The following is a 26,743-nucleotide window of genomic DNA, read 5'->3' as shown; positions in this document are numbered from 1 at the left end:
GCCTAGACTCTGAAGCCAGACAGCTGGGGTCTAAATTCCACCTTTCCCACCTGCTAAGCATATGGCCCTAGGTGTTCCTTGAAGTCTGTATTTTAGTTTCATCATTTTCAAAATGAGATGACAGTTTCTATCCCATAGAATGTTACGATGAAAACTAAATGAGCTAGTATGTGGAAAAAAAGCTTAGAACAGTGCCTGGTATATATCCAGTACTATACAAATGCTTTTTAAGTAAAATAGTATAATTTAAACTTCCTTTATAATATATTACTTCCAAAGACTTACCTATTTGGCCTTCATTAAAGAAAAGATTTACTGATGTTTCCCAAGAGAGTATCTTTTACATAGAAATGTTTAAAGCAGAACTATTTCATATTTTATGAGTCTAGAAGTTCCAAATCTGTCAAGTTTATATCAAACCTTTCACTGAATTTCAAAGCGAATTGTATAAAAAAATAGATGACCAAAAAAGATTACCAAATGAATACTTTATTAGAGTCATAACACTTATAAAATAAATTTCTTTTCATCATGGAGTTACCAGATTTTAAAACCAACCAACACTTTCTCATTTTTACAGCATATATAAAGAAATTCTCAAATGCTGTAATTTTTAAGTGCTTTGTCACTCAACTCACAAATCGAGAATGCAATTAATCTACAAATCTAAGTATTCACAGTTAGATGAGTTTTAAGCTTGGTTCTTAATGATCTAGAAAGCAGTCCTTTAACAGAAGTACCACCAATACAGTTTCAGGAAATCATTTAATTTAATGCCACCAAGCATGGACCTGTTATACCTTAGAAACAAAAACAGACTAACTTTAAACAATTCCAACCAGAATGGACTATATAGCTTTATGGCACATTTATGACTGTAATATACAATTCATAATACAGGTTTAAGTGTGTCGTATAGAGCTGGAAAAACCAAGGAAGTCATATATTACAGAAGAGATTAAGACATTGGTATAGAGTTGTAAAACTGATTTCCTGTTGTGACAAATTGAATCTTTGTATCTTTATAATTACATCATGAACCAAACTCTAATAAAATTCTTTCTAGGGGATAGATAAGTACATAAAAAACATTTGATCACAGAGCATTGATCATGCTACTCATTCAGGATTGTTCTATGTTCTAAGAAACCTAATAGCCCAACTTATATGTGGCACTCTTAGGGGATGATTCCACCAAAAAAGCAAAGGGCTAAAAGTATAGAACAACCAAAAGCCCTATTTTCCCAGAGGTAGCCCTCTTGGGACAAGAGATCAGTATATTGGTTGGACAGTGTGGTGGAGCTGGGGCATAACTGTAACCTGTTTACCCAGTCAAGCCATTTTGGCACCTTTCCATGATCAGGGTCTCTACAGGTGGCTTAAAATACTTGTTTGTGCTCTTCAACAAAAGGCAGTTTTTGTGACAGTTGTTTGAAAACTGATTTTTCACCAATGCAAACAAACATGGATGTCAGGGATATTACCAAATGATGTTAATAATCTACAACTCTAAGTTATATTTAATACTCTATCAAATTTAACTCAATATGTTATACAAAATAATTAGAAGTAAAAATTAACTCTACAGAGAGCTCTATTTGGTAAAGCCTCACATATCCACACACAAATATTTGTATATTCATGCACAGGCAAACAGCTGTATTCTGAAGCATAAATAAACCCAAAGTAAGACATTAGTAGCTAGATAGCAGTTCCTCTAGTGGTTAATGGTCTCTGGGGATTTCATTCTAAGGATGCTAGGTGTGAGTTTTTCTCAGTTGTTAAGAGACTTTTAGTTTGATTAAACAATTAGGGTTCATGACATAAATTACTTTTCGCTGTACCCAAGACTCTATTTGAATTAGTTGAGAAACTATATGCCCCTTTAAGGATAAGTTTTTGACCATTACCACAAAGGAAATGTAATTATTGCATAAAGAGATAAAATATGTAGCTTGTCTAATTAGCTTTATACCTTCCATATCAGTTCAGTAAAACACAGAACATATAACTAAGGTTTTACACTAGAGGTTGACAAACTATGACTGCAGGCCACAGGCCAAAACCAGCTTGTTGCCTGTTTTTATAAAAAAAAAGTTATATTGGAACATGGTCACACTCACTCATGTATGTACTGTCTATGGCCGCTTTCATGGAGTAGCAGCAGGGTTGAGCAGCTGCAACAGAGACTGCATGGCCCACGGAGCCTAAAATACTTACCACCTAGACCTTTATAGTAAAAGACGGCCAATCTCTATTTTACACCAAAGGAGAGTTCGGTGGAAAGTCTATTTGAAGTGGGTTTTTTTAAAGAGGGTTTTAGCTACCTATGAAAATTAAGGTTCGGGTGACAGCCACAAAAGAAATGTCCCTTTTTCATGAACAATATCTGTGTAATTTATGAATATAAAGGCATTTTTTTAAAAGAGAAAAAGGAAAAAGAGACAGATGTAAAATTAAAGGTTATTTCTCTGTTTAACATCATAATAAAATTTAAACTCCATCCATGAAATGAACCAAAACTTGTACTTAGATTCTCTCCATATACTAAACAAGTAACTGTTGGACTGCTGTTATATACAGACAAAATGCTATCCAAACTGATCAGACGATAAAGTAGACAAATGAAACTAACAGTTTCTAAGGAGTGTTAGGGGCGCCATCTTCGTAAAGCCAGGCCTAAACTGCAACCGTAACAAGCTGTTGTCACAAAGGCGAAAATCTAAGAAAAAAGAAATCAAAATTCACATGAGATTTGTAACACTCACCGTAAGGGACAACTACTTTAAGATAGTTCCTGGCCAGCCTTCTTAAAGATACTTCAGCTCTTATGAAAATGGTTTATATTCATCTTTTTTTTTTTGATGATTTGTACTACTCTTTTACTCCTCACCCCATTCTCTTTTAAACATTACAGTCCTCAGTAATTTTGGCAACTGTGGAGAGCCTTAGGTTGAACATTTGTTCACATACTGGACTCACTTGTTAAGTTATTTATGAAATTCCCCACTGAGTATTCAAAAATTCAGTAAAAGGTGCCTATTCATACAGTGATCTCCCAGCCAAGGAAACTGCAACTGTTGAAACTTAAAGATGTAGCGAATCATTCCCATGACAATGGGAAGTGGCTTTAGAACTGAAGAAAACCCAAGAAAATGAATCATCAGGCTGGCAGGGGAGATCATCAAGTCTTCCTCCAGCTTGGAATGACTGTCCTCGTACATGACACAGCTTCTTCAGTACCAACCATGTGTCTGTACATCTGTATGTTTGATGCATAGAAACAAACAGCAGATACTGTCCTCATCCTTTTGGGGTTTGTGATCTATATAGAATTCTAAGTCAAAACAACTCAGTATGATAAACATTATGATTCGTGCAGGCATGCTTTACCAGGAATTACAGCTCTGAGAAGGAATAGCAGCTTGGCCTATAGGACATTTTCACAGTGTAACTACCTTTCTGCTATTCCCTCCACCCTTCTTCTGCCGGTTGTCTCTCTGATCTCTAATCTAGACACTGCCTACGGAATAGAATGACCACTTTTGAAATTACAAGTGAAACAGAATTTTCCTCTCTTTAGGTATACTGAAATAAAAAGAAAAGTGAGGGAGACTCAATCTAATGTCATAAATGGCTCATGCATTTAAGTGTCATTAAAACTCAGAAATTGAAGATTTACTTCTACTGGAGTGATTGAATGAACTGGGACTTCATGTAGAACTTAAAAGTATGTAGATTTACTAAAGCAGCCTCATTTAGGCAGAGAAACTAAGGGAAGGATAACAGGGACAAAGTCATAAAAGAGGGAAAGCCAGACTAGAATCATCCTACAGAAAACACTTGAGAGCTGGTCTCTTGGGGCAAAGGAATGTTAGTGAGAAATTAATGACATCCACCACCAATTATCAAGTACATAAGCACCGATTATTCTTATTAAAGCAGGATCTTAGACAACTATAAATAGGTTACTTTGGGGCTACTTCAAGGACCCAAGAGAGAGAATGATAATTTAAACCGCACCACCTAAAAGGAGGGGATGGAAGTAGTAAATGAGAATTGGTGACTAATAGGAAGGATGTCTGACAGAGAAAAAGTCCATTCCAAGTCCCTGAACTTTTCGTCACATTGTAAACTTGTTAAAACCAGTTCTTTTCTAACTGTGATCTTTGAACCACAAGGATTCCATGAAGGTGCCTCAGAAATGATTAAAATTAAAAGGTGGGGAGAGGTGGCGTTACGAAGAGAAGAAGGTCATCATTCAGGACCCTCTTCTCCCCTTCAAACTAGGGCATCTATGCTTCTACCTTCTACATTTACTGATTTTTAAGTAACATTTCATTAAGAAAAAAATTTCATTTTTTATAAAAGTATAAAAACCATGGATCTAAACTATATGCCTTTCAAAGCTGGCACCATGTCTCCTTTCTGCTCCAATCCCACCTTCAGTCCAATTTATTGTAGACACTCAGTCAGTTTTGACAAATCCTGACAAAGACTTGGGAAACTTATGATAGCAGGTCTTGAAATCATCAGTTTTCCACCATTCAAACCCCAGACTCTAGACCTGTGCTGTCCAATATGATAGTCATTAGCCAGATGTGGCTATTTAAATTTAAATTAATTAAAATGAATTAATAAATTTACTAAATTAGTAGCCACCCTATTGGACAGTGTATACAGAAAACATTTCTATTATTTAAGAAAGTTCTATTGGACAGCACTGTTCCAGACAGATTCTAATGGCTTTATGGGAAGTCCTGGGCTATTTATAGGGTTACTAACTTGCTATACAGTCATATCACATATCAAGAAATTTCAAGGGAAAATATTTGGATTTCTGACACCTTAAAATTTTTCTATGAAAACAGAAATAATATCATGTCTTTAAAGGACCTATATCAAAACAAAATGACAAACTCAGTTAAGTACATAAATTGAGGATAAAAATTCAAAAGGTTTCCCCATGGAATGCATTTCATCCATGCATCATCTGTTGTTATGATCGGTATATTTCCACCTCTACTTGCCTGGACTTTCTTCAATGGCAGGAACTGCACCTTATTCATTCTTGCCCTCAATACCTAGCAAGTTTCCTGCCTCTTGGTAGGCTCTCAGTAAATATTCATTGAATTAAAATGAATTGCAAATAGGTACTGAATACCTATTACCATGTCTGAAGTTACAAGAAGTAAGAAGCACAATTCTTCTAACAGTGTAGACTTTGTTGTGCAAGGCCAACCACTACCACTGACTGGCTATAATCTTACATGAATGTCAATCTCTTTACACTTCCATTTCATTATTCACAACACAGCTAGTATATATTTAATGCTAATGGCCATTATTTAAAAAAGCTACTGTCTGAGGAGCTTTCTGGAGGCCTTGACAGTGGAGGGGAAATACCAGTAAGCTGGATTCATCAAACACTCACCGTGGCTGCTACGTTTATGTTGTACTGGTTATCAGTCAAGAGCGGCTGCAAGGTCACGGTCGTATTGCAGTGCAGATCATGCAGAGACGTGGCTGCTGCTTCCAGTAAAAAGGCTCCAAAGTAGAAGACGAACACTGTGAAATGGTAAGCAAAATCCTGAAAGGGGAGGGGACAGACAGAGGTCTACAATGAAAAACAGTAAGAGGTTCTCCTCTTTTCTTTATATCAAATGATGAAATTGAGGGTCAAGATGACCAGAACACTTAATCAAATAACCTTCAACTATATTCACCACTTACTTTGGCCTTTTTGGCTGTGCCAAGCTATTAGAATCCAAATGAAAATCAACTGACCCACAGTAATTGGCATAGGGCAAACCTTCTAATATACTGTATTTTAAAATAAAATACATGATTTCAGGTTAGGTGGACGTGCCATGAGAGCACTATCAATTAACATAACATACAAAGAGAATAACATGCTGTCCTTTAAGTTCAAGTGAAATAGCATTTAAATTAGCACTTGTTATTATAGTTGTTACATACTAACTATATTGTTAGAGTATACTACATAGTTCTTTGATGTACCTACACACATTTTTTTAAAGATAATATTTAACATTTTATTGATTGAAATATTTATGATTTTAAATTGCTTTACATTTTATGTTATCAAACCCACAATTAAGTTTTTGAACTATAATTGAATAATTGGACATAGAGAATAAGAATCTTTGAATCATAGGTTCTTAGAGTTGGTTAAATTCTTCATCATTCTGTGTTCCATCTTGTGTAGCATAGAAGGCTTTGCTTGGTCATCTAGGATTTCAAAACCGTAATTGGTTGTAGAATCCATCACGAAGTAGGATTGCAATAAAAGCCATAGGAATGTATATTTTAGGCAGAATCAGCATGCACCATAGTGACTAAATTCAAACTTTCCACTATTTTCTAATTTTTCACTGCAGAAAATGCATCTATTAGAATAAGTTTGGCCATCAGTTGAACAGACTGGATCCATTTCCCTTGTACAAAAATGTGGTTGGTCTGCATACACACTACAGTCTGGCCTGTTTCGTGAGGTCTGCTCTGTTTGTGAGGTCTGTGTGCAGTCTGGTTCAGCCTTCTTTCTTGTTGTTGTTTTAGGGTTAGTTGTATCAATTAACTACATTTTCATACTATCTATGGTTTTGGGAGGAATTCTCCAAATCACCTCTCATGCCGCCATCTTGAATCTCCCTACACACATTTTATAATTATTTTTGAGCAATTGCTATTTTTATCCATTCGATTGTCACCCCATATACTGAAAGGTACAGAAGACCTATGAAATCCTACAATTCAGTAACTATCTCCTGATAGTCTAAAATGATGATAATATGTCATATTCTTTTACAAAATGTATAGCTCTTCACACAAAACTCAACTGCCATATGAGGTTATTTCCTTTATTGCTGGCATTAATGTGAAGCATAACTCTATTAAAATCCACATCATCTTACCTGAATTAATATACCATCAACATATTGCTGTGCTTTTTCATTAACAGCCCCAAATATCCAGTATTTACATGCATTACCGTTCATCCTTATAACCCCCATTTATTATCCCTATTTTACAAACAAGGAATTTATTCTTTTTTAAAATTAGTGACTGTCCCAAAACCACATAAAACTTTTGAAGGAAGAACTCAAACCCACAGAGGTCTGCCTGGCTCAAAAGTTCACTTTCTGTCTTATTAAACTTTGTCTGTTATTTACATAGCAATATTACAAAAAAACACAAAACACTGCACTGTCTTGGAAAATGCCCATTCAGCAAATAAAACCAGCCACAGGGATTGTTTTTATTATTCTTAGAATAATAAGGACAGTTAACTAACCAGGAGTAAGAATTACAAAGGTCCAATGTTAAAATGCTTTCTATGTAACACCTCTAATTCATAAACTGACCTACCAATGTCTTCAAAAGATTTAAGAAAAGTGTTACACACTGGCCACATGTCTAACCTATAGAAGAAATGTTCAAATAAATGTAATTATTCAACAAATGTTAATTGATATAGGTCACATCCAAATGTCACTACTCTTAGGGATTAAATGTAATAGAGCTGGATCTTAATTAGTAAAAAAAAATATTAAAAGAAAAATATGTTTGAGATTATTAGATGCTCATCCTCACTGAGGTGGACCCTCCAAAATGGCTTACTTTACCTTAAAAGTTAGGGAAAAGTTTTCTGCATGGCCTAGAGCTCTTGGTATGATGTGGCCCTTGCCTTCTTCAGAGCCTCCTCTGATGCCACCTTCATACATCTTTGAACATGAGCTGCTTTGGCTGCACTCTATACTTCAAGGGTGACACTTTTTCCACACAGTATTGTATCTCACTGGAGAGATCCTTCTAAGAACCCATCACCTGCCCCCACAACCCACCCTACCCCATCTTTCCTTTCTTCAGGAACATCAAAATTGAATTGTGGGGAAGGCTTTCTCTGACCCCTTTCTTCTAATGTTTCTTCCCCCTTCATCTTTCATAGGTGTTACCATCCAATAGGCTTCCGGCACTTGTAACTCTGTATGGCTTGGGCTATACTACCCAGCTACCGGTATTATCCTTAGGGTCATAGGTATCCAAAGGTGTCAGAGGGGAAGATGTAGTATGGAAATCATGGTAGCACTGGTGAGAAAAATCACTCTGCAGGCTCCTGGAGTTCTAGAGTTAGGCATGTGACCTGCAGGGTGAAATACATGCCTTTGAAAAGTAGCTTCTTGTGTACTCCTGAGCCCTTGAAGAGAAGGTAAAATTGACCTGAGACACCAAATGACTAAATACCCAGAAACACCCATTATGAGTTGATTCTACTAACGCTACCAGTTCATACAGGTAGCCAGGCCAACAGCCATCCTCCTTACGATGGGAATGGCACATCAGAGACCAATCTGAGCTGTCCTAGCAGGTCAGCTACGTGAACAGGTAGCGCAGGCCCCCATCTCACCTACCAGACTGGGACTGCCCTCCTCCCTCCACTCACACCTATGGCACATGGGGGAGAAGTTCCCTTATGTCCGACTGAAGGAGAAAGAAAAAAGCCTGAGCTTATTTATGGTCGGCAGGACGGTGGTTGCAACGTGAAAGGGGGCAGCAGCTACATTCTATATGCATTACAGCTACACTCAGAACTGGCTTTGAAAGACAGTGGTTAGGCAATATTTTCCAGATGGGCAGAACTGTGGCTGCAGCAGCACGTCAGACACTCTGGAAGCAAAGCAGCCCAAGGCGAGAATACCCAGAAACCCATGGGCAGTGGTGAATGGCTGGTCAGGGCCTTACTGATGGGGCTTACCAACATGAGGGATTGACATATGGGAAGGCCTGGCATTTAGAAAGAGGAGATTAAACATCTATCAGTAATTTAAATAGGGAACCTCTATCTTCATCACTTGACCAATTATTAGAAATACTTTCTCATCATTAATGAGAAAGCAAGGCAAAAATGTAGGAACACATTCTATCAGCAACCTAAGAAACAGAAGGACTTTCAACATTTCAAATTGAAAGCCTCACTGTGTTAAGGAATTATGATGACTACTGACCACTTAGTATAAAGCAGACACAAAACGGAGCACTTTATAATACATTAATTCCATTATATTCATTAACAGCATCTGGTGAGGGAGGTATTATTAGTACCAGTTCACAGAAGAAATTGAAATTCATAACAGTTCAATATTTTACCCAAGGCTACAGTGTTAATCAGGCTGACTTAACCTCAAAGCCTGTGTGTGGCTGTAACCACTGCCCTACACTTCCTCTTTGGCTTCACACTAACCTGCAGCATTTGCCCCTGGGCTGGTTTAATGGGCATATTCACTAGACTTCACTGCTGGTAACGCTGGGGATGACAGTTCTCCTTATGCTCTATGAATAAGAAAGGCACAAATATTTCCTTTTAACATTTGCCTTAAAGATGCTCAATAAAATGCTACTATACTCAAAAGGAGCATATATAAAGGCTCAATTTCGGTTTCTAATCACCAAAGGGTAATCAAAACCTAATGGGATTCTCCATGAGCTTCATCATAGCCCTGTCCATCACGGATTGGAATTCATGCTCCACTGGGCAACTCTGTGGAAGTACCAGAAAATGACAACCACTTGAAAGAGGCCCCCTATATTATAGAGGAAAAGGGAGAATAAGCTGATCCAACTGAATAGTATAATTTCAAAGTTGTGTTGCTTGCAAATTTGTTTCTTAAAACTTACCAATTCCTGAGGAAGAAATACTTCAAACTCATTCTATGAGGCCAGCATCACTCTAATACCAAAACCAGGCAAAGACAACGCAAAAAAAGAAAATTACAGACCAATATCCCTGATGAACATAGATGCAAAAACACTCAACAAAACATTAGCAAACTGGATTCAAAAATATATCAAAAAGATCATCCATCATGATCAAGTAGGATTTATTTCACAGATGCAAAGATAATACAATATTTGAAAATCCATCAACATCATACACCACATCAAGAAAAAGAAGGACAAAAACCACATGATCATCTCCATAGATGCTGAAAAAGCATTTGGCAAAATTCAACATCCATTCATGATAAAAACTCTTAACAAAATGGGTACAGAGGGCAAGTACCTCAACATAATAAAGGCCATATATGATAAACCCACAGCCAACATCATACTTAACAGTGAGAAGCTGAAAGCTTTTCCTTTAAGATCAGTAACAAGACAAGGATGCCCACTCTCCCCATTTTTATTCAACAAAGTTCTGGAGGTCCTAGCCATGGCAATCAGACAACACAAAGAAATAAAAGGCATCCAGATTGGTAAGGAAGAAGTTAAACTGTCATTGTTTGCAGATGACATGATATTGTACATAAAATACCCTGAAGAATTCACTCTAAAACTACTAGATCTAATATCTGAATTCAGCAAAGTTGCAGGATACAAGATTAATACACATAAATCTGCTGCATTCCTATACACTAATGATGGACTAGCAGAAACAGAAATCAGGAAAACAATTTCATTCACAATTTCATCAAAAAGAATAAAATACCTAGGAATAAACCTAAACAAGGAAGTGAAAGACCTATACCCTCAAAACTAAACGACACTCATGAGAGAAATCAAAGAAGACACCAATAAATGGAAATATATCCTATGCTCATGGATAAGAAGAATTAATATTGTCAAAAAGCCATCCTACCTAAAGCAATCTACAGATTCAATGCAATTCCTATCAAAATACCAATGACATTCTTCAATGAACTAGAGAAAATAGTTTTAAAATTCATATGGAACCACAAAAGACCCCAAATAGCCAAAGCAATCCTGAGAAAGAAGAATAAAGCTGGGGGAATTATGTTCCCTGACTTCAAGCTCTACTACAAAGCCACAGTAATCAAGACAATTTGGTACTGGCACAAGAACAGACCCACAGATCAATGGAACAGAATAGAGAGTCCAGATATCAACCCAAGAATATATAGCCAATTAATATATGATAAAGGAGCCATGGATATACAATGGGTAAATGACAGCCTCTTCAAAAACTGGTGTTGGCAAAACTGGATAGCTGTATAAGAGAATGAAACTGAATTATCGTCTAATTCCATACATAAAAGTAAACTTCAAATGTATCAAAGACCTGAATGTAAGTCATGAAATCATAAAACTCTTAGAAGAAAACATAGGCAAAAATATCTAGAATATAAACATGAGCAAAGTTTTCCTGAATACATCTCCTTGGGCAAGGGAAACAAAAGCAAAAATGAACAAATAGAACTACATTCAAAATAAAAAACTTTTGTATAGCAAAGGACACCATCAGTAGAACAAAAGGCATCCTACAGTAGGGGAGAATACAATCGTAAATGACATATCTGAAAGGAGTTAACATTCAAAATATATAAAAACTCACACACCTCAATACCCAAAAAGCAAATAACCTGATTTAAAAAATGGGTGGAGGATAAAAACAGACACTTCTCCAAAGAAAAAATTCAGATGGCCAACAGGCATATGAAAAGATGCTCTCCACATGGCTGATTATCAGGGAAATGCAAATTAAAACCACAATAATATATCATCTTACACCAGTTAGGATGGCCAACATGGAAAAGACAAGGAACAACAAATACCGGTGAGGATGCGAAGAAAGGGGAACCTTCCTGCACTGCTGGTGGGAATGTAAATTAGTTCAACCATTGTGGAAAGCAATATGGAGGTCCCTCAAAAAACTAAAATAGAAATAACATTTGACCCACAAATTTCACTCTTAGGAATTTACCCTAAGAAAACCAGGTCTCAGATTCAAAAAGACATATGCACCTCTAAGTTTACTGCAGCACTATTTACAATAGCCAAGATATGGAAGCAACCTAAGTGTCCATCAGTAGATGAATGGATAAAGATGTGGTACATATAAACAATTGAATATTATTCAGCCATAAGAAGAAAACAAATCCTACCATTTGCAACAGCATGGATGGAGCTAGAGGGTGTTATGCTCAGTGAAATAAGCCACACGGAGAAAGACAAGTACCAAATGATTTCACTCATATGTGGAGTATAACAACAAAGCAAAACTGAAGGAATAAAACACCAGCAGACTCACAGACTCCAAGAAGGGACTAGTGGTTACCAAAGGGGAGGGGTAGGGGAGGATGCAGGGGAGGGAGGGAGAAGGGGATTGAGGGGGATTATGATTGGTACACATGGTGTGTGGCAGGTCATGGGGAAGACAGTGTAGCACAGAGAAGACAAGTAGTAACTCTGTGGCATATTACTATGCTGATGGACAGTGACTTCAGTGGGGTATGGGGGGCTTGATAATATGGGTGAATGTAGTAACCACAATGTTTTTCATGTGAAACCTTCATAGGAGTGTTTATCAGTGATAGTTTAATAAAAAAAAAAACCTTACCAATTCTTGTTAATTTAGGACAGGAATTGAAAATAAATATAAAACTTCTCCTTTTTACCCAAGTATTTGGAGAGTAGAACATGTAGCTATCAGTTTTCTGAACAGAGTATACATCTGAAGCAGAAATCAACAGAAAATTTCAAGATGTATGTCATAGCCCCCACCTCCCAAAGGCATCTGTTCAATGGTTCAGTAACTGTAATGCAACTCACTTGTTGTATGAAATAAAACAGTCTTTGAGTAAAGGTCATCTAACTCATAAAGGAGTAATAGAAAGACTGCTCAGCTCTGTCAACACAGGAATTTCACAAACTGGGACCCTGCTGCTCAGCACGGCAGACACATGGCAGATTGGCAGATCCTGCGGTCTGACCTTTTTTTGCCCACAGATGGGACAGGGGATCTGGCATTTCAGGACAGAATGAGATATTTATAAATTTTTCACTTTTGCCTGAAAGAGACGTAAAAAATCCCTTACCAGGAAGTTCCAGTTGGCCTCAATCTGAGTCACCATGCCAGAGAGGAACACGCCCAGGAAGAGGAGGGAAAAGACAAAAGCCGTCACGGACACGAACATGACCCAGCCTTGGAGCAGAGGTAGAGGAACATTGGAGGAGGCAACCAAAATCCAGACGAGGCCCCCGAACAGCTGAAGGAAAGAAGACGGTAACAGGTTTGGGCAGCAGAATCGAACGTACCTGTATCACCCTTATACCACCTCTATTTCTCCCCAGACCCTGCACCCTTGCCTGCAACCCCACCCACCTTTTCTCTCATGTATTCGGGGGTCCTTCAGGCAAGGCCAGTGCTCCCACTCGCAGGCCTGATCCGATCCACTCTGGTTCTGCACCTGCCTTCATGTTGGACTCTGGTCCTCAGCCCAGCATTCCTTCATCATGTAAAAATATTTTTCTTTGGCCCCCAGTGTCTTCCTAGCTCCTGCCCTAAGTATTTTCCTTACCAGCCAACTATTTTTACAAATTCATCTTTGTTTGGTCTCCAGCTCCTCTCCTTCCTAATACTCTTCAAATCACCATCCACTGGCTTCGTCTCACCACTTTGCAGTTATTAGCAGAGATCAGCCACACCTTTGTAATGTGTTACTTCTAATGGCCGTGTTTCAGTCCTTATTCATGACCTATTTGTACATGTGAGTTTATTGCCTATATATAAAATAATAGTTGCAGCTGTTGTACATGATAGTAAACAATAAAATCTACCATCTCTTATTGGTACTTTTCTGTGCTGGGCATGGGACTAGGTGCTTTAGATATTCATGGATCTAATATTAACAAATACCTACTGTCTCAAGCATTGTGCCAGATGGTGGGAGTAAAATGGTATAAGCTAAACTTGGTCCAGAAGTATGAGCTGGAGGCTGAAGCGGTCCTAAAGGTCAGGTCAAGAAGTTGAACATCACTCAAGAGCAATGGGAGGCCAGAGATGATCCTGAGTAAGAACCAGCACTAGGAGTTTCCTCTTCAGTCCACTGCCACACTCTAACCAGAGAGCAACTTCCCATGCACAGCTTATCTTGAATAACACATCATCCTGAAAGTCTTTCCTGAGTTCTACCCCATGCTCAGGGGCCCCTCCTGCTCTGGGCGAGCTCTCCATTGTGGATATGTTATATTGATGAGAAACACTGTGACTGAATGCCCTGGCTTTCAGTCCTACTGCTCTATTAGAACTTCTTGGCAACATGCTGCCTTGTAAGTCCCTGAATCTAAAGCCATTTATCAGTCTACACAATCATCGTTTCCTATCAGTCAGGCACCATGACAGATTTGGCAACACAGAAACCTGGGCTTTATACAGACCCGGATGCCATCTAAAGGCAAATGGGGCTCGGTGCCCCCTGCTTCCCCTCCCCCACATGGATGATACAGAAGCATGTACATCTGGCATGTAGAAGGCTCTCAGATATTTAGTGAAAACCTCCTAGTTCCCACAGGGGAACAGTTGGAGCTCCAAATATCAAACCAATAATCATGTGTATGTATCTTGCTTCTTGTGTCTAAATAATGTCCAAATTGCACAAGTCACTAAAAGTTAAAATCAGAAGTTTTAATTCAAGTTTCTAAAAACAAGTCCAGGCATACAATTCATTACTGCTTGAAAACATTTTGAAAGCATAATAAATGATCACTCAGGAGAAAAGGTAGCTTTTGGCCAAAGGAAACCATAAAGTAGGGAAGAAATAACTGTGCTCAAGGCCCTAGTGAACAATGAAAACTGAGGCACCAATCAAATAAATGTATGATTGTGGTTGTGTCTTCATCTTAATTTTAAATAAAAAAATAACAATAAACCCAGCAAGTTTTATGAAAGATATCTAGGTCATGAATATCAATGCATATTAAAAAGTTTAACCACAAACTTATTAGCAGTTATGGAAGAAATAATGTTCCTGATAAAAGAGTCTGTACACTTTCACACTGTTTAATAAATATTTGAAGGTGATAAGACATTCAAATCTTTCCTTTTTTTCTCAGCCTCTTCTTCCTGGTAGCCTTTTCTTACTCTTCCTACTACAAATAACCTATGTTACTTTAAATACTGTTTAAGAAATACACATCATTATTAAATATCTATTAATTCGAGAGGTGTTTAGTGAGAACCTAGGTGCAAATATAAAGGGTAATAAAAAACAATTGGCCACTGTTTATTGGGGCAGGTAAACTCAAACAGATAAGCATAATTATATGATACAGGGATTATGATAATACCTCTAAAGAAGCAGCTATATGATCCCTCAGAATTTAACATAATATTTAATTAACCTGGACTGGACCTCAAACTGGCCAGCCTCAAATCTCCTTCCCGGCACTGTAGAAGAAGAATAAAGAGAAAAGAAAAAAAGGCAAGGTTCCGCCTCTAGGAGCTCTAAATAAGGGAGAAACAGACGCCATTAAATCTGATTCACAGCAGACGGTGGTGAGTGCTATAAAAAGAGCTCAGCACAGTGTGCTCTGAGAGACGGAGAGACGGGGAAAGGGGAGAGGAAATATCTCAGGAGGCATCTAGGAGGGTGGTCAGGGGAGGCGGGTTTTGAAGCACACTCTCAGGGCAGGCCAGGGGCATGACAGCGGATGCTACTGGGAAACACTATAGATTAACTGTTTTTTTCGTATTCAAAATTACAGCTCTTCCCATACCTCAAAGGCTTGGAAAGGTAACCAAGTGCTTATATGAAAAGAGAACAGAGTCATCTCCCAATTTGTGGGGTGTGTGTTGCACGGAAAAGGGGCGAGGGAAGGAGAAAGGGGTTATGAATGACCCTCCCACCGCATAAACACACACACTGTATCCCCAGACCAGAGATTCTGAGAAATCCAGATTGAAGTTCTGCTCAACATGGTAGCTTTGGAAGATAGACGATGGGCCAGAGAATATAATTAAATCCACTTTGGAGAGCTACCTTTCTCATTGCAAGACTATCACATTGGTGAATGGGTCACTAGGGCCTTGACCACAGCTATTTCTTCCCTACTTCATGGTTTCCTTTGGCCAAAAGCTACCTTTTCTCCTGAGCTTCTCACTCTGGCTCCTGATTTAAAAATGGACCTTTTAACATTACCAATGCTCAGGATATCCACTTTATCTATTCGCGGTGTTCCTAAACTCAGAGTATTTACCAGACACAGTGTAATGATCAGTTCAGTAGATCTCTCTTTTACTCTTTTTAGTAGAGGCTACTCTGCAAGGGAGCCTTGTTTTTAAGATAGAAAGCAGAGCACAACAAATGGTTAAAATCAGAGGGAGAACAGTTGTTAAAGTGTCATAGCAACTGTAGAGTACACACACTGTGAACAAGGGTGGAATGCCGTGTTTGTCCGCCTTCTCTCATCTTAGGTCTCAGTCCACATTCTGAATTCCTGTCTATCTCTGCCTTCTGTCACTCTCTGTTGTCCTAAAGGTCTGGGAGTTACATATAAATGTACCACATTTTGAAAATTCTTCCAGGAACTAAGTCAAGGCTCCTGTCTCCTGATCTCAAGTTTTCAGGTCACATAAAGGCAAACATTTCCGAGATGTGGACAGCAGCCTTGCCCTGGTGACTCAGTTATCCCTTACCTTCTGAGCTCAAATTTAGGTGTACGTGGCACATACCTCAAAGTGCTCAAATATATGCTGAGTTGCAGTTATTCAATTGCTACACCTTCCTAAAACCACACATCCTCTTTGTGTCTTACTATATTTTTATCAATTTAGTTTGGTTCCTACGGGCCAGAAGGGTGTGACTTTGCTGAAGCCTTCCCACAAGAAAACTGTGGAGGTTTTCAGCCACACATTACATCAAACTGAACCACCACCATTGGTGTTAAAGGATGTGTTCACTAGAAACTATGGACTGGTAAAAATATGTAACCCCGACGGCAAAACACTATGTTGAGCAAGCAGTTACTCTTGCAGTTCTGGCTGAAGGATTACAGACTTCAACTTGTCTCCTATTTGGATGGTCCTCTTATGTCCCTAAAGGATTCCATTTCCAAATACTCTTTTTCTTTTCAAATGTCACTTATTTCCTAACAGTGTGCTTTTAAGCATGCCCTCCGACATCTTAGCCGATGATTTCAAGCCAATATGACACCTTCATCTAAGTATACTCTTATCATTGCATGAAGTAAACAGGCCAATTCCTACTCTGACCTATTTTTGGTCAGTGTTTGGAATGAGAACTGGGAAAGGTAAATGAATCTGAAGGTATAAAAGAATGGCTAGATTTCCCCTTAAGGAAAAACACTTCATTATTTAGAACTGTATATAACATGTAACTTTCTCTTCCCAGGGCTCCTGCCATTTACACATTGGGCACTTCATCACTCTAACAGTGAGAAAGAACCAACCAGCAAGCCTAGAAGAAACAAAAACTGTCTCTTAGTCTGGCTTATAGTTAGTTTGAGGGAGAGGTTGAAGCTAATGAGGATAATAGAAATCTCAACTAGCATTTATTTGAGCTCTTATGTTCTAAGCACTGTTGAAAGGGTTTTCTTTGTACCAATTTAATCCTCACAAACAGAGAGAGATAATTATTATTATTATTCCCATTTTACAGATAAAAGTTAATTGAGGTAAAGAGCCATGAATAACTTGCCTTAAGTTGTACAGTTAATAAATGTTACACCTGGTATTTGAACCTGGCAATTGGCTTCCAGAGCTCTTAATATTATGTTATTCTGCTCCCGCAAAGGTTAGCATTCATTCTAGAGCAAGATTTCTATCCTTTTGCTAGGAGCAGGTTGGTGGAATAGGGTGTTTGAGTCCCTAAAGTCATATCATTTGGGCAGATAAGTACATACGCGTTTTTCTGAGGACACCTCTACAACTCTTATCAGAATTGCAAAGGAGTTTGGGCCACACAGTTGAGAATATCCTATCTTTTTGATAACTCCTCCTATTTTAATGAATGCCGACTTAGTGGGTACCTGCAAATGAAACAACATGGTTTAACAAATTCAGACACTTTATCACCTAGTGAACAGATTACCTACAATTAACTCCACTGCATACACAACTTGTGTACCCAAAGATTTTTTTTGTTAATTGGGAACATTCTTCAGTCAACACTGATACAAAACAGATACAAAAAAACTGCTAGGTGTGTTTACAAGGTGGCCCATATAAGTGTAAATTCATTCAAAATATGACTGTAGTCCAGTCCTAACAGTACTAGAGAATACTGCGGCCCACCTTTCCAAGCTCCCCTCTTCCCCAGCCATGTTCCCTCCATATTACCCTATTGTGGACAGACTCCAGCTTCAGTCCCTCATCCTCTTACATACAGAGTCTGTTTCTGCTTAGCATGTTGCCATCACAACTTTTGCTGGATAACAAAACTCTAGTACCATATCTTCTAGTACCATCTCTGTATTATGTTATCCTGGGTAGATGTCATCCCCTGTTGTGTCTGTGGTTACTTATATGTACATCCTCTGCAGTGCTTACAGCAACTGATTTGAAATTATGGGTTCACATGCTTGTTTCGCCCACTGGATTGTGGGGTCAATGTCAACGCCATTGCCTAACACAACATCTCTGTATGCTCAGAACCCAGGACAGTGCTTTCTATAGAAGATGTTCAATTGCATTCTTCTGGAAATGAACAGATACCAACCAGCATGTGTAATGAATGGTTCTAGAAGAAAATGCTCCAGAAGTGCAGCCTGGGATGCCAGGAACACATTGCTATCTGGAGCCTAGCTCATTCCTTGATACGTGGTGGGTGTTCAAAAATAGGAATGAAGACTAGTGAAGCAGGAACATGTACTTCTCAATTTTCAAGTTATTATTGGCAACGCCTACCACTTGGTACAGTATTGCAGGAGGCCGGGGTGGAAAGTTATGGGGAAGTTTGCACTTTTTGCCAGTCTAGCTCATGATACCCTATTTTCAATCTTCTTTGAGCCCCAAATTTGTTCAGTTTACCTATTCTACTGCAATTGCCACTGGACTTTTTGAGTAGGATAGTGTTTATCTTGCGCTTTACTCACCCCCTCCTGCTCCCCTGTTAGTCCCCATCTGCCTTCTCACCATGCTGACTGCCGTCCAAACCAGCCCTGGACTAGCCCTGGTGCACTTCAGAATTGGAGGTACAACTTGGCAAGGGGTTTGTTTGTTTGTTTTTTTAAATCAGAAAAAGGAAACAAGACAAGTTCTGGGAAGCAATGAGAAATGACATCTATAGAAGAGGCCTGTGTACAAAATAAACTAATGTAAAAGAAGTTTTGGTTTTTAGATTTACATTCAAAAGCTTTAAAAATGTTTGAGGATGCTATAAAGAGCTATACTTTTTTCCAATCTGACCCGAACTTCCATTTCAGTTTATTAAATAGCTGACGCTAACCCTAAAATGGAAAGTACATATTACAGGGGAGAAATATATTCTGGCCCCTTTTATTCTTATTTATAATTTCCCTTGATTTTTAGTATCTTCTTTTCATGTTTGTAGGTAGCTAGTTATCACCTAGGCTAAAAATGTTCATGCATGCCAATTCCCTGGAATCAGCAAGAACCATACAAATCATTGCCTCTTTCCTTTCTTTTTTACCTTCCTCTTTCTGAAAGTTATTATATAAAAGTTGAGATTGTCATATATGATGACTATGAAAGGATATGGCCCTTTAATATAAAATGGGACATAAGAAATTCAGGTCAAACTGTAGATCCCTGGGTAAGAATGATGACAAAAATTTTAAGAGCTGGGCAAGACTTAAAAGGACATTCACTCCAAAGCTGCCCTGTTCCACTCCAGACAGTCTCTCCAGAATATTTTCACACTCTTCAGTTTGTCCTACAGAACAGTCAAGTAGCCTTTGTTAAGTATGATATTGTGTGCATGACATTGCACATGCCAGCCAGGTTCTTGAGACAGATCAAGGCAGATATGCCATGTTCATGGCTCCTGCTACCAGGTACGGCATTTCTATAGGGCTCCACGAAACAAATCTCCTCTTCCTGACCTTTTTCCTTGGAGCTCAAGGTCAAGGTTTTCAGGAATTTGGTTTAAGTTTTCTGTTCCTCAGTTTTTCACATTTCTTACAGGGCTGCCATTCCGGGCAAACAACTGCTGAAAATAATCCTTAGCAGGGGCATTAGTTTATTTTTTCTTTTGAAGTTTTAAAGACTCTTTTGTCATGGATGGAGATTTTTAACCCAGAGGCAAAGGAAAAATCTGATTTATGGAATCCAACCCCTGCAGAGATGGAAACATGCCCTCAGATAGCCTCTCTTCACCAACTCAAATGCACACTGTCCCTCTGCAACCCAGATCTATTTTCTGGTCAAGAAAAGAAAATGCTGTATGTCTGAACACTCAAGTGTTAGTCTGTCTAAAGTCAAAGTTCTGGTTTGAAAAGAACTTGAAGTCCCTCCCCAAGATGTAGCTGCATGACGACACAAGCCTGCTCCACTGCCGTCCTCCCCATCTCCCCTTCATTAACCTTTGCTTTTCTGGCATAATTCCTCTGAGTTACATTTTATATTTAAGGTTGGTCTAGTATCATTCCAGGACATGTCAAACTTTACATACTTGGTTGACATTCTAAATGTCAAATCTCTCTCTTCTCTGCTTCTTTCATGTGTCCTGTTTCAGGTTCTCCTCATCCTTAATCACTGCAATAATTAATTAATTAATGTTTAATTATTTATAATGCTTAATTAATTATAATTAATGTGAAAAAAATAATTAATTACTGCAATAAACCCCCTCACTGATCTCTCTGCCTCCAATCCCTCTGTTTTACAACAAAATGTCACTACTGAAAGATCTGTAAAACACAGGTCTGACCAAGTTTATGCCTGTCCTGGAGCAGCTGCTCCCCTCCACAGACAGGTTACATTCTGCACCTTGGTCTCTCATTTCTCAGCACATCACAACTTGAACCCTACCTGCTCTTTCTCCTGCTGCTGCTACCTTCCCACGAGTCATGTAAAACCAAACCAAAACAAAAAGCCAAAACCAACTTCCAGAACCTTCATGCCACAATCCTTCTTGTCTCTGGTTGACACAAGCCCTTGCTTCTACCTGGAATTCTCTTTCCCACTTTTTCTAATAAATGTCTATTCATCATTTAAGACTAAATGCAATAGTCACCATCTCCCTGAAGCTGCCTGTCCTGGCCTCCCCAGTGGCCAGATGTACTCTACGCTGCTTTTCAATACTACTTTTATAAGCCTATTTTGTCACATCAAACACAGCATTGTAATTCTTGCCTTTATACTTCACTGTACAGGAATTTCTTTTAAGGGCAGAAGCTATGGTAATTATCCTATTCCCAGGCAAAGCATAGGCCTGATGCACAGCAGGTTCTTAATTATTTGTTGAATAAATGAGAATTATTGTGGCATCCAAAACACTGGTGTTAGAAGCATATGAGTAAGAGCCCTAGAATTCCTCCCATAAAGAGAACTATTGGGGAATGTACATTCTTGGGGAATGTAGAGGATTTCCTAAACACTGAAAGTGTAAAACACACTGAATTCAATAATAACCTTTATTCTCGTCAGTGTTAAATACTGCTACATCTGATCTTTCTTGTATATTGTGAACAGTAAGCTCAGTGAGGACAGGGTGCTGAAACAGACTGTTCAGCCCAATGGATAGATGCTCCAATGTAATTTTCACATAAACAGACCTGCCTGGAAAATGCTTTTGCTGTAGCTCACTTTCCATTCTTTTGTCTTTCTTCTCTGAATGGTAGTTATTTTTGTGCATAGCCTCTCAACTAGCTCATAGGCTCTTTTAGGTGAGGAAGGTTTAAACATGTTTTTTTCCCAAAAGAGTACCTTACACACAGTAGGTAGTCAATAAATGCCTGATGAATGACTTAGAAAACATTAATTCAGCAAACACTGAGAGTTTAAAAATGATGACTTTTGAAGGTATGTTTTACATCCTAAATGAAAGGCTTTGCTTTGTAAAACTTAAGCTCTTCATCTCAAGCATTCATTGGTAAGAATAGCTGAGAGCAAGAACCAAGGGGCTGACGACAGCTATCTAGGAGTGCGACACACCTAGGTCAAAAAACCACGCCATGCATTTGAAGTTGCAATCCTCTCCACCTGTGAAGCCAGTGCTATAAATTGCTTTACCTGGTTCTGTTAGGTGGGCACTATTTGTCTCTTTTGAATGAGCTCCCCAACAAATGGCTTCTACCTGAGACACTGAGAACGGTGCTCAATAAGGGGGATTGGGATTGAATTCTTTGAACAAAATTTCTGGTTAATGTGAGAAATGAACTCTAAGATCGTAGTTTCAGTAGCTGAGTCAACTGCTGATGGCCCAGTCTGTCGCTGTCCGATGAAGTTTTCACATTAAGTTTTAGATGGAACAGGACATAGAGCAATCACAAACACAATGGGATATGAATAGGTCAAAACTGAGAAAGAGTGGGTGCATACAGAAACACTGGAAAGGGCTAAAATAATTGGTCCCCAGAAAAGAGATCACCAAGTATTTATACCTGTTCTGGGGAATTCTCACATTAATTTACAGTGTGAAGAATTTCTGATGAGCCGTGAGAGATGGAACACTTTAAAGGAATCAGAAAATTAGAAATTAAAAAAGCTGGGACCAAAGGTGCTTCAAAAGTGTTTAGTTAGCTCATGTCTGCATTTGCTCAGTGTGGGCATTCTAGACAGAGGGTACCAAGGAGGCCTCCATCTCTGTTCTCTGGAAGTAAATAGGTATCTCTAAGTGGTACAGAAAGAGGAGAACAAAGAAGGAGCTATGTATGGTTTGGCTTCAATGTGGTCTCTTGTTTCTCTAAGGTAACTAGTTTCACTGGAATATTTTGGTCCTTTTATTTTTGGTGGGGGAGGGGGTTATACATTTGGGAGGAGGGAGGTTGATACTCAAGTAAAGAGGTATTGAAGGCTTAAGATGTAAACCTATCAAAATGTTTGGTCATGAAAAGTTAATTGAAATGGTTTTTGGACACGATGCTTTATCTAGGTAGATAAAGGTCCTAGATATTTTCTGGAGTAAGAAGCCAGAGGAAATGAAGAGATAAGAGGAGGATGGGATACTTTGTGGGCCTGGGACCCTACTACCTGGGGAGTGGTGGGAGTTCCAGCACAGAGAAAGCATTCACATTTGCAAGAGAGCGCTCTTTTGTCTAGGAGTCCTGACAAGGCCTCCCCCAGGAGTTTCCAGCCAGGACTGAAGAGTAGAAACCCTGGGGAGCCCTTAAAAAACCTAGCCAACTCTGGGGTGCTCCTCCACAGATTCTGATTTAATTAGTGTGGGCTAGCAACAGTATTTTAAAAAGCTGCCCACGTAATTAAGTATAGGAAGAGTTGAGGACTAACCACTAGGCTAAAGAGATATGAGGGTGGAGAAGAGGTAATAGAATAAATCACCTTTCACATTTTTCCCTCAAAATTAGGCAGTGTTTCTAAAAGGCAGTGTTTCCGTGACCATAGGTGGTTCTTGAGATTTGATAGCACATGGATGAACCTTCTCTGAATATATACATATACAGTGCCCCATATACATATGTGTATCTTTATTTATCCTTACCTATATATACATATGTAAATACATATCTATGAATTTGAATATTAGAAAAAATATAATCACCATATCAAACTTGAGAATTCACGTATAATCATTGTTTAGGATGAGGAGAACATAGGTACTGAAGTTTAGAAAGGGAATCTATTTAAGTGAACATTCCGTAAATTCCAGTACAGTGGAAGGTGGATAGAACAAAAACTTCTAAAAGAAGAATTCAAACAACTGGAGTTTGGGGAACTTGGAAGTAAGGTAGTCCAGAACCTAAAATATCTTCATCTCCAGACCTTGTTGTCTAAATGTGTCCCCCAACCTGCCCCCAACAGTGCCACTGGCCCAAGCCTACCCTCTCCCCACTCTCATATGGACACCTGAGCCTCATTCAAAGAATTCAGATGCTTCTGAACTGGGCTCAGACTCAAACCAGACTCTTCTAAGCCTCGCACTCATGATCTGATTACTGATGTTGTAGTCTAGAACTCACTTGTCTCCTTTCTCAGATTCAAATCCGAGCTAAACTTAATTTAGGGTGTCTTAGCCACTTTAGCATAATGGGGCAGAAAATCAATGCTCACTACGCATTCTGGTTCCACAGGCACAAAAGTGAAACCGAAGCGACCCAAATCCAGGTTATGCAAATTCAAAGGAGGGGGTGAGGGGAGAGAGATGAAAACCCCAAACCCAGCAAACAAAACCAGCCTGTAGGAAACGCACTGACTCGCTACCAGGTCGCTCGGTATTTGCCATTCTCAGAGCATGGTGCAACGTCAGATTGCCCAATTTATATTTGCACATTTCCCCCTGGCCCACAAGAAGCTTCAAAAGCTTCCAACTCCGCAAAATTCTTTTAAAAAAGCTCAAGTTTCTAGCCCAAGAAGGTTGCAGGTCAGGCCAGGTGACTTCACCTTCAGCTAGGTCCAACAAAGTGGGCTGAGAAAGTCTGGAGTTACATAGATAGAGAAGGGGAGACGGCGCAAAGGCAGGGGGCGAGGAACCTGACAGCCACGACTGTAACTTTCCCCCACCATTCTCACGCCCACTTATTTAGAAACTGCCAAGGGCACGATTCCTACTTGACATTTTCCCTGCCCTGACTCCTGAACGCTGCTCCTCTCCCCGGTCCACAGGGCACTAATAATGGCAAGGGGGGAAAATGCCCAGGTCGTCAGCGCCCCCTCCTCTCCCTGGTACCTCCCATTACCGCTTTCCACCTCTTGGCTGCCTCCTGGTCTCTCAGTCACCGGCTACACCTTTGCACCACCCAACAAAATGGCAGGTTAGCAACAGGCGAGGCCGAGAGCGCCTGCTTTGACTGTAGCCAAGCGCGGCCCCTGGCCAAGCCGCCAGGGTCTCCGACGGCGCCAGCAGCCCCCAAACCCTTCTCCTCTCAAAAGGCCCCCATCCTCGGCCCTGCCGGGCCGCCTGCTCGCTCTCCCGGGGCCATTTCTGTCGCCAGCGGGGGGAGCAGGTGCCCCGTAACAGGTGCCAGGGGCCGGTGCCGGACTGCTGCCCGGTCGCCCCGATTCGGGCTGCGCTGGGCGTCGAGAGGACGCCGGCAGGGGCGCAGGAAAAGGCCACGTCGGAGGCACGGGCGCTGGGGCGCGCGCAGAGGAGACAGCGGGGGGTAGGATGCTGCTGCGGGTCCTCGCCCCCCCCTCCGGCGCGGCCCTCACCGCATCGGCCCCACTTACGATCTCCAGGCAGACGAAGGCTCCCGAGTAGGTCCGCAGGATGTCTGGACCGGCGGGCAGAGTGATCCGGGGCGCAGGGAAGGACACGGCGGGGTTCGGCGGCGGCGGGACTACCGCTCCGCCGGCCGACATGCTGCCGCTGCTGCGTCTCGGCGCGCCGCGGCCGCCGCCCTCCGCCCGCCTCCGCCCGCCTCCGCCTCCCGGGCTCCAGTCGCCGCCGCCGCCTGGGGGTCCGCGGGGTCCGGGCGCGCCGCGCGGGAGTGGGCGTGGCCGCGCCGCCAGAAGCCCCGCCCAGTCACGTGTGCCCAGGTGAGCGCGCCTCCGCCCGGCGCCCGCGTCGGTCACGTGCCCAGGTGCGGGGGTGGAGGGGCCACCTGGCGCGGTCCTGGTGCTCGGCTCTCCCTGTCCCTTGCGCGGCCAGCTCTTGGAGCCTCTCAACGTCCGGCCGCACCGCCCTGCCCCGTCCGTTTCTTCTGTCCCTCTTAGTTTCCAACTATTCTCTTCCTCTTGTCCTGCCCCCAACTCTCACAGCTCCCCTACCCCACTTTGCTCAGTTTAACTGCAAAGTAGTTCTTGTAATTGTGACTCAGGCGATTAAATCAGGGTCACCAGTCACACCTAAAAAGGAGTGGATCTGCTTTAAATGGGACTCCATTGGGATTTTTAAAACACCACTAGTACAGCGTCGCGCGTTGGAGTCAGATGCCACAGTTCCAACACCTATTGGTGGTGGGTGCTGGGCAGGCATCTGCTTTGTGCGCTGGTGGTGTGCTCGCCTGTGAAATGGGGATGAGGCCATCTGCCGCGTACGGACGCCCGAATTATATTAACATGAAAAGAGCTTAACGCCTAGTAAGCGCTCCTTAAATGGTAGCTAGTATGATGACTTCTATTTTTCCACTGTTACACCCACATGTATCACGCTCTTGTGTACACATGATGTTGCATAGGTTACATATTCCACATAAAACTTTACTCATTTTACCTGCCAGAAATTTATGAATTGTCTTTTAAACATTTAAAATAATTTATTGCTTATGAAAGGATTCTATGTATGACCTGGATTCCCTGCCCCAATTTATCCCTGTTTTATCTTTAGTTTTAATGTCAACATTTTCTAAGTGAAATAAAGGAGATTAATTTTCTCCGAAATCAGCTGAAAATAAACAAAGGTACACACACCAGTGTACACTTGTAGACCAGGTTGGAAAAAACAGTAGCTAACAACATCAAACATTTCCCAAATTGAATATTGATCTTGTCTGTCAGGTTTAGCCTTTGCAGGACTGGAAGCGTTTAGGTCTGTGCACTGATCAGCAGATTTTAGTCGTTCTTCCCCTATTATTTTAATAAGCGAAACTCATAGGTGTGGTGACAGCATCAGGGTAAACATCACAAAACAGGGTGTGGGTGAAACCTTTTGTATATACCTCGTATCTTCACCTTTTAGTCATCATTTTCTGATATTTAATGTGTGGTATTTATTTAATAGGAAATTTAAAGTTTCCTGCACTGTTTCATTAATATACTCTCTTTGTTCAGACCCTGACCGACAGGAATGATCTCCCTGTCTGTTTTATTTTATTTTCTGCTTAACACTTCTTAATAAGCACTTAACAGCACATTCAAAGGGAAAACTTAAAAGACTTCATCATGGAG

The 26,743-nt window shown here is 40.3% G+C and overlaps 1 protein-coding gene across 1 annotated transcript; it reads right to left on the bottom strand.

Annotated features, from left to right (window-relative positions):
* Positions 1 to 473: 473 nt before the first annotated feature.
* MAL2 (mal, T cell differentiation protein 2) lies at positions 474 to 25,337 on the bottom strand. The gene is made up of 4 exons (XM_017673463.3): positions 25,085 to 25,337; positions 12,855 to 13,025; positions 5,435 to 5,590; positions 474 to 2,722 (listed from the first exon to the last, which is right to left on the bottom strand). The coding sequence occupies exons 1-4, from the start codon at positions 25,214 to 25,216 to the stop codon at positions 2,651 to 2,653; spliced, it is 531 nt and encodes a 176-aa protein (XP_017528952.2). The 5' UTR covers positions 25,217 to 25,337; the 3' UTR covers positions 474 to 2,650.
* Positions 25,338 to 26,743: the final 1,406 nt, after the last annotated feature.

The sequence above is a fragment of the Manis javanica genome, chromosome 2, assembly GCF_040802235.1.
Source record: "Manis javanica isolate MJ-LG chromosome 2, MJ_LKY, whole genome shotgun sequence".
NCBI lineage: Eukaryota > Metazoa > Chordata > Mammalia > Pholidota > Manidae > Manis > Manis javanica.
This window is presented reverse-complemented; position numbering and strand designations above follow the sequence as displayed.

Coding starts and splice junctions, on each gene's coding strand:
- MAL2 (XM_017673463.3), bottom strand. CDS start 25,216: ATGTCGGCCGGCGGAGCGGTAGTCCCGCCGCCGCCGAACCCCGCCGTG. Junction 13,026..25,084: donor CCTTCGTCTGCCTGGAGATC/GTAAGTGGGGCC, acceptor TCTTTCCTTCAG/CTGTTCGGGGGCCTCGTCTG. Junction 5,591..12,854: donor AGGCCAACTGGAACTTCCTG/GTAAGGGATTTT, acceptor CTCCCCTTTCAG/GATTTTGCTTACCATTTCAC.